Consider the following 9,077-nt stretch of genomic DNA (forward strand, 5'->3'; position numbering starts at 1 on the left):
ATACAAGAACCAGCTGTATCGTGGAATAAAATAGTTCCCCGAAAAGAGAGGTGACATGAGCGTATGTATGCTCAACTTTTCTGAACAGGAACATATGCTTTAGTTTGTTTACTAGAAATTTTAAAAAAATAATATCACCATTGGAAAGATCAGTTAGTCAGTCACAATGACGGCGCGTCGTAATACATTTACATCAAGTACAAGACGTCAAAATGGCCGACACGATAAACGTGACGAGAGAGATTTCGGAAGTTGTTAATGAACCTGTGGTGGTTACATGTGTTAGTCATCATTAATCAGTTGGCCGATCATTGAAAGGTGGTTATAAGAATATTTATCATCCAAAACTGGCTCCCACAGTAGATATCGCTTGGATGAGATCAAGCGATTTATTACTTGCCCGTGAAGAGATCACCCGTTTAATAAACATACAGCTTTATTACACATTGTGTAATACCAAAACGCGTGCTTATGTACTCTCGGAACACGTTTCACGAACAAATATTGAAAGCTCTCAACATCCCTTGGCGTATTCAACGACATTGCGTGTGGAGATGATAGATCACTGGGAGGAGCTTATGGACACTCGATGACCCCAGCAACCTTGTTGCTAGGCTGACGTCACATTGCTTTGACCCGCCGATGGATCTTGCAACAAAATTCAACAAATGACGTCATCGGGTATTGTGACGTCATTGTAAACTTTGAGCTGCAAAGCCCCGTTCCACAAGGCGATCGTACTCTAGCGCAACGAGAATCTTTAGTCTAAGTTAAATTATGTGAGTTGTGATAGCCTTAGCACTACGATAATTTTGTGGGACGAACGCCTGAATTCTAAAGGTGGACCATTGTATGATATTAAATTCATACGTTTCAACTTTTGACGTGTTTGAAGTATTATTCTGTTAAACTCAATTGGATTATGCCATGGATCGTGTAGGTGTCGGCCTATTTACACTCAACAGTATAATTCTAAAAACATTATAAATGACAAGTAATAAATAAAATACTAAACTCGCTCTCGTGTAAAACCAATTTTATGAAACTCGTGAATAGTTGTGGTATCTGACTCGCTTTCGCTCGTCAGATACCAGAACTATTCACTCGTTTCATAAAATTTGTATTACACGGGAGCTCGTTTAGTATTCTATATATCTACACTGTAGATATCGCTGCAATGAAATTACATCACAATGCTTTGCAGACCATTGTGACGTCACTGGTTACCATGACGTCACAATCAAATGACATCACTAATGGCTCTGCTACTGAAGCTGTTAGCAGTACTTTTTTCACTAAAGACACTGCTAATTACTGTCTACAAATTGAAAAAATTGGAAGAATGATGTTGGATGATAAATAAAATCTCACCCTCGTGTCTTTTGATATCAAATATATCAACACTCGTTGATAAAAGTGGCAAAAATCCTCGGCAAGCCTCGGAATTTTTCCACTTTTATCAACTCGTGTTGATATATTTGATATCAAAAGACACTTGGGTGAGATTCTCTATATACTAAGGTATTTTATACGCTTTTTAAAATTTGAAATTTATACGATATACGACTTTTCCATAGGGCGCAAGCTCAGACGTTCACGCAGTTTAGCCCTCGCTCTGTAAGGTTCACACTCCAAAGAACTCACACAAAGTGAAAATCATTACTTAGTGAAATTTGGCGCGTTTCTATCCCCGACTGTGACGTCATAATGTTCTGCGTCACAATAAGCGGTGTGACGTCATAATACTGACGCGCGGTGTAGATATAAAACTTAGAAGGTTTGGGGTGCCTATGAATTCACGCTGGATTTCGAAATAGCCATTATCGATATAAAGGTTATAACTGGTGATTCCTGAACTGATATTGACAACCCATTCTATATAATGGACTAAACCCATGCCGCTTCATTCAAGATCTGTTTGCTTTTAATTGTGTCACGGTAGAATGGAGAAAGAAGGTAGATCTACTGTGTTTTCAGTTCAGAGCTAGCTGTAGATTTAATCGCGCTAAATTGAACATTTGAAACCTCTCGCTGCACGTTTACCTCTCTCACTTACTCACTCACCATAAAGCTGCTGGTATTATTGCTCGTAACGAAGAAGGTTTGGAGAAGTAGCAGACAATATCAAGTTCACAAAATGACAAGAAACATTTCCCATTTCCGCCTGGAAGATACTGTATCACAATAACTTTGTAACGCAATGGTCAGACCAGTTTCTTTTAAAAACACCGAGACGTTTTTAACATTCTTGATTAAATGGATGATAATTCATGTTTCATGTTTTTTTTATCTTCAACACGTTAAGTCTCTTGTTCATACAAATCGGTTTCTGACAACAATCACATGAGAGTGAGTGAGCATGGTTTACCGCCGCTTTGAGCATTATTCCAGCAATATCACAGCGGGGGACACCAAAAATGGGCTTCACACATTGTACCCATGTCGGGAATCGAACACGGGTCTTTCCCGTTAGCCGCCTTAAATAAGCATAGTCGCCTTTACGGCAAGTATGGGTTTCTGAAGACCCATTGTAAAAGATGAAACTCGTTTATGTTTCCCAGTTCGTAAGTTCGTAAGACATGCCTTAATCGAAACAGGTAGGTGTAACTGATTTACGAAAATAAGGGGTTGTGGGTGAGTGTGGTATGGGGTGGGTGTGTTTTAGAGTCCATGATATTCTTCAATGTGTGGTTTGACAACACGTATGAAGGCAGGTGTAAAGTCATCATGCTTATAGGACTGTATAAATTGGTGTCTAGGAATGATTCGAAGCTTTGTGTTAGTGACCTGTAGCTCCGATGTCCGGTTGTACAAATGGAACTGTCAATAGCTACGATTTCGCAGCTACAACTGACTCCTATAAACTACGGGGGCTGTGGTGGCCCAGTCGACTAAGGCGTCGCGATTCGCTGTGCAGAGTTGCGTTCCTTTGGCACGCCAGAAACCTATGATTATGGGGTTCGAATCCCTGTTCGCCCCGATTATGTTTCTAGGTTTGTCAGCACCATACCCGTGCTCGTGGGCTTCACCGAAGTGGTAAACGTCTGAGACCTGCACCACTTCGGGCTTTCCTCACACAATAAGCTGACACGCTGTGATATAACTGGAATAATGTCTGCTTTTTGCTGTTTCCATGGCAACAAGTTGTACTTGATAAAAAAACAGTTTGCTTTCATTACCAGAGCGTAACTTACAAAACCAGATATATTGTAGTGTTCCTTTCTGGATCATATATACTTAAGACTTTCGTGTGTTAATCTTTTCCCCACGAAACTTTATACCCATATTGACACAGGTAAAGAAACTAAACACGGTGTATGGTGAATTATTTGATAAAAAAGACATAAACCACAATTTAAAAGTGACACCCGAACCAGCCTACTTCTTTGCATTAGGTTTAACAATTTTGTAAGTGCTTGCAATTAGGCCAATTACAAAATAGTTTCTGTGAACTTGTCAAGACTGAGTTGATGGCATCCATTTTCTTCTGGAGTTATCCTACCTTTCTCCATGAAGATTCATTACTATATGAACAACCTGATCTAATGTGCCCCATGGCGAGGGATAGTGATAACGCTGTTATCTTGTTTAAAATTTATGTTTTCTCCTGTGCTTATTTTTACAATGATTAAACTCAGTGTCGTCCGAAATCCTATCTCATAGTGTGAAGATCCCATTCACGGGAAGTGACGTCATAGACGACCCCGCATAGTTACGTCTTCATTGTCAGCGCATCGCCGCCTTAGTCAGACGTTTTGTTGCTGCCGCTGTTGTTTCCCGCCGTTTTAGACGCTGCCATCTCACTTAGTGGATGCGAGGTACGTGACAATTATATGTGTAACGTGAGTGCGTGAGCGATTCAGTTTATTTTGTGGCAAATATTAGCAAATTTGCAGCTGCAAGTTACGATTAAAATCAGGTATTCGGGAATTTGTATCTTTGTTTTTCTAAAAATATGAAATTAGTGTTCATAACATGGACCCGTTTGGTCATAACGCATTGAACTTACAAATGAAAATCGTTTTGCGCTGTGCGATGATTATATAATATATTATCCTTAACAATATCTCTCTCTACTGTGAACTAAAGTAACAAAGTTGCATGGACGGTAGGCCTGAAGAACAATGGGCATGTTCTGAAATAGGGGACATGTTTTTTTTGTTTTTTAAAATTTTATTTTTTGTTTTTTTAATTATTTTTTTTGTTTTGTTGTTGTTGTTTTTTTGGACATCATTTATTCATGTTAATTGCCCACGATTTTACATGGCTATAGGGGACATGTTAAACTTTATTATAAGCACACTATTGCAGGTTAACGAATAAAACAATTAAGGTTCATTGAACGTGTGTTTTGATAGATCGTGTATTGAACAAACTGAAGGTGTGGGGTCACAGAGACACAGTGTGTCATTTTGTGATGGTAAACTGCATATTTTGCTTTATTTCTCCACAGCACTGAAAACAAGATGATATTTCTGCACGGTTTGGCTTTGGTCGTGTATGAGGTACAGAGATACCTCAAATACCGCGATGGTAGGTATCTGTTAAAACACACATGGCGTTTGTAATTGCGAATGAAACCTTTTTTGTTTGTTTGTTTGCTGTTTAACGCCGCACTCAACAATTAGACAGCTTTGTGATTGGGGTCTGTAAATAATCAAGTCTGGACCAGGCAATCAGTGGTTGTTGTTTCTATGAGATACTTAAAATGTCAGATATCTAACCTCAGTTCCATAACGTGTTTTACATATGTTTTTGTTTTTTTGTTTGTTGTTTAACGCCGCACTCAGCAGTATTCCAGCTATATAACGGCGGTCTATAAAATAATCGACCAGACAATCCAGTGATTGACATCAGGAGCATCGATCTTGTATGTCTAGGATACATGCTTTTTTGTTTTGTTTGCTGTTTAACGCCGTAATTAGCAATATTTCAGCTATATGACGGCATCAGTAAATAATCAAGTCTACATGACATTCTACCATTTAATCATCGAACCTGACCACTTTCTATTTAGTCGCCTCTTACAGGTTTTGGGGACCTATTCTAACCCAGATGGGTGAAGTTAAACGTTGCTCGCTAGATGACGTATATCCTCTACTCTACTTTTTCCCCACGTGACCTGTATCTACATGGTGATTGGTGGTCTGGAATGTCATTTGTTCTTTCTATGAGATATTAAAATATCAGAATATAATCTGATTTTCGAAAACATATGTTTTACCTACCGTAAACCGTACGTAAAAGAAATAGAACTTGATATTTTGCGGAAGTGATCGCATGACCTACTACCATTCGCCCCAACAGATCAGAGATTGGAGATGCTAAGGCGGGAGGCAGCTCAGCAAGCCGCCGCGGAGTCCGCTGCCCAAAAGAACCTCATGATTGCTAATGCAATGGAGGCTGAGAGATTGGCTGCAGAGAAGGCCAAGGTTGCTGCTGCTGTAGCAGACGCTGAGTATGCCGCCTGGAAGGAGGCCCTGATTGCTGCAGCTCTGGAGGCCGAGAGAGTGTCTGCATACTTAAGGAAGAACGCCGGGACGCCTGCAGCGTTTGAGGCCAACAGATTAGCTGCAGCTGCCACGGAGAAGGCCCATTCTGCTGCTGCAGCACTGGAGGCCGAGAGAGTAGCTGCAGCTGCAGCACGAATTGCTGAGGACATGTCTGCAGCTGTTGCTGCTAACTTGGCTAAAGACGAAGTTGCTGCAGGTGCTGTTGCAGCCGGCAAGGCCGATGCAGTTTTAGGTAGGAAATAAGGACACTGTATACACACAACGTCAGTAGAAACGGCTTCAAATACCTGAACATAATAAGCCAGAATGTCAGTGTTTGTGAACGTAGTTGCAGATATTCTCCCAACCATGCCGTGTCATTTTAGTTGCTGAAATTTTTATTTTCTTGCAGTCAAACAGGACAAGCCCAAGAAGAAGGGCATGTTCGGAGGCATGAAGAGTGGCTTCATGCTGTAAATGCTGCATTCTGATTTGAAATCGAAACGCCCGATGAACCATTTTGCTCTGTGTATAGAAAGCTTCAGATAAACTTTTGAAGAGATGCGTAAATTTAGAGGCTGATGGGTAAACAGTTTAACATATTATTTGGATACCCATAAATGTACGTGTAATTTTCGTTTCATAAGATATGTGTTAATTTACATCTTGATTATCATATTGATTTACTGTCTGATATTTAGTGATGACAAATATCCAGACCAGCAGGAACACTGACCTACTGTGACGGGATTGTGCGGATGTGTTGTGTCACCATCCATGTGTTGTTGACAGTCCAGGGCGGACTAAATCGTGCTAACGTTGTACAGACTAGGTGGTTCAATACAAGCGTCATGTTGTCAAAAAGATGATCAACATGGTGTCGGAGGGGGTGGTGGCAGAACAGACCAGTAGCAGTGTCAAACATATTTTGAGAGGGGGTCAGTGAGGTGTTAGGGAAGGGGTCGGTGACGGTGAGGTGTTAGGGAGGTGGTCGGTGAGGTTTTAGAGGGGTGATCGGTGAGATGTTAGAGAGAAGGTCGGCGAGGTATTAGAGAGGAGGTCGATGAGGTGGTCGGTAAGGTGTTAGAGAGGTGGTCGGTGAGGTGCTTTAGAGGTGGTCGGTGAGGTGTTAGAGAGGGGGTCAGTGAGGTGTTAGAGAGGGGGTCAGTGAGGTGATAGAGAGGTGGTCGGTGAGGTGTTAGAGAGGTGGTCGGTGAGGTGATAGAGAGGTGGTCGGTTAGGTGTTAGAGAGGTGGTCGGTTAGGTGTTAAAGTCAGGATGGATGGGGTGTTCAAGAGGGACCTGTCAGGTGTTAGATGTGGTCTGTAAGGTGTTAGGTGTCGCCGGGAATGTTCAGGGTAAACATGATTAATTGTAGCCCTCTTCTGTGATGGTTGGATGTCGTCCCACATCTATCTGGGATTATTGTCTCTTTCTTAGCTAGTATTGTCCCCTTTATTGCGCGAAGAGTTGTGTGAGTCTTTGATAAAAAAAAGTCTTCTCTCGCTTGTCTGGGAGCTGTGTCTCTCTTTTCGCAAGGTAAAGTTCTCTCATATGTTGGTTGGATTGTGTCGTGTCGTCTTTGATGGAGAACCTTCCTTCATTTGTCTGGGAGTTGTGATTCTTTCTTACGGGGGAATGTCCTCCTCTCATCTTTTCTTCTTACTTGCTTCTTTCTCTTTTCCTTCCTGGAGTTGTGTCCCAGTTTTTGCTGAAGAACGTTCTGAACTTCCCCTGGGGATATCGTCTCATTCATCCGTTTTCCTTGGGGGTGTTACTCTTTCTTTGCTCTTCTCGTTTTGTAAAATATCTTTCCTCTCTCTTTCCTTAGGATATTCATCATTAACAATGCTAATAGCAACAATACTAATAATATATAGTAGCAAGGAATTCGAATTATACAATTATGACAGTATTCACATAGAAATGGCCGTACAGTACGATAATTTAATTAAACAGATTTGCATTGGTGAGCTAGGCGTGTGTGTTGGAGAAACTGTTACGTGGGTTCATCCTCTACCTTGTCAAACCCTGGACATGATCGTAACTTGGTGTGTGTGTGTTGGAGGAACTGTTCATCCTCTACACCAGTAATCCAGACTGACATCGAAATGACCAAGGAAGCCTTCAATCTGAGCACAGACACGTATTGCTGTCCTTCTTTACTGAATATCTATGTTTGAAGTGCAACCAGATGGGTGCTCTAGTGCGAGCCCTGGCATTGTGTTCCAAACATCCTAGTGTCGGTAGCTGTTATTGTGCTCCAAACATCCTAGTGTCGGTAGCTGTTATTGTGCTCCAAACATCCTAGTGTCGGTAGCTGTTATTGTGCTCCAAACATCCTAGTGTCGGTAGCTGTTATTGTGCTCCAAACATCCTAGTGTCGGTAGCTGTTATTGTGCTCCAAACATCCTAGTGTCGGTAGCTGTTATTGTGCTCCAAACATCCTAGTGTCGGTAGCTATTATTGTGCTTCAGAGACTAGCGCCACATTTTGGAATTCTTTTCAAGAGACCATAGTGTCGACCGCTGGTACTGTGTCCCAAAGACGACATCTTAGTTCTCTGGTATCGTGTTTTAAGACATCAGTGTCACTTCTCCAGTATTGTTCCAAAGACACCAGGGTCATATCTCTAGTATTGTGTTCCAAAGACACGAGTGGTACCTCTCCAGTATTGTGTTCCAAAGACACCAGTGTCACCTCTCTAGTATTGTGTCCCAAAGACACCAGTGTCACCTCTCTAGTATTGTGTTCAAAAGACACCAGTGTCAACTCTCCAGTATTGTGTTCCAAAGACACCAGTGTCACCTCTCTAGTTTTGTGTTGCAAAGACACCAGTGTCACCTCTCCAGTATTGTGTTCCAAAGACACCAGTGCCACCTCTCCAGTATTGTCTTCCAACGACACCAGAGGAGGGTCACAATCTGTGTCGATCTTATATGTTCGAATTCACCGGTGTCAACTCACTAATGTGTTGCAAAGACACCAATTGCGACCCTCTTGCGTTATGTTGCAAAGACACGATTTCCGGGTCTCAAGACATATGTCGATCCTCTACTCCAGTCTAGCTTCACCTTCACACCGATAATAATATAAACCAAATGTAAGTCCGCTTAACCCACACAATCAGAGTTCGAACTCGTAACAGACCCTGGTTGACACCAGCACATCCCACTCCCCCACTCGGCTCACACTCGGTTTCTGTCTGACGGCAAATCCGGCACGGCTCCCAGATCTGTCACCACCACATATTTCTTCAATTAGGATAGTTAGTATATAGTTATATGAATAAAGGCTTTTAAGGCGAAACGATGAATTTGGCAAAATTATTTAACTTACCCATTAGCCTCTGCTGTGATTATCACATGATGTTGTATTTTTTTCATTCTGTTAGGTGAGTGCTCATGGTTGCACAGCTTGTAAATAAATGTCTGTGTTTTTCTATATGTATGACTTTTGTTCTGTTTTCTGATTTGTTTGTTTGTTGTTTCACGCCGCACTCAACAATATTCCAGCTATATGACGGCGGTCTGTAAATAATCGAGTATGGACCAGACAAACCTGTGATTGACATCATGAGCAATG

General features: G+C 41.6%; 1 protein-coding gene across 1 annotated transcript; it reads left to right on the forward strand.

Moving 5' to 3' along the window:
- The first annotated feature begins 3,749 nt into the window (after positions 1-3,749).
- LOC139444699 (tol-Pal system protein TolA-like) lies at positions 3,750-5,969 on the forward strand. The gene is made up of 4 exons (XM_071225626.1): positions 3,750-3,818; positions 4,454-4,533; positions 5,308-5,745; positions 5,905-5,969. Exons 2-4 carry the CDS (start codon positions 4,467-4,469, stop codon positions 5,967-5,969), a joined length of 570 nt encoding a protein of 189 aa, XP_071081727.1. The 5' UTR covers positions 3,750-3,818; positions 4,454-4,466.
- Positions 5,970-9,077: the final 3,108 nt, after the last annotated feature.

Source organism: Haliotis cracherodii, unplaced genomic scaffold (assembly GCF_022045235.1).
Source record: "Haliotis cracherodii isolate W230 unplaced genomic scaffold, xgHalCrac1.p SCAF_6, whole genome shotgun sequence".
Taxonomy (NCBI): domain Eukaryota; kingdom Metazoa; phylum Mollusca; class Gastropoda; order Lepetellida; family Haliotidae; genus Haliotis; species Haliotis cracherodii.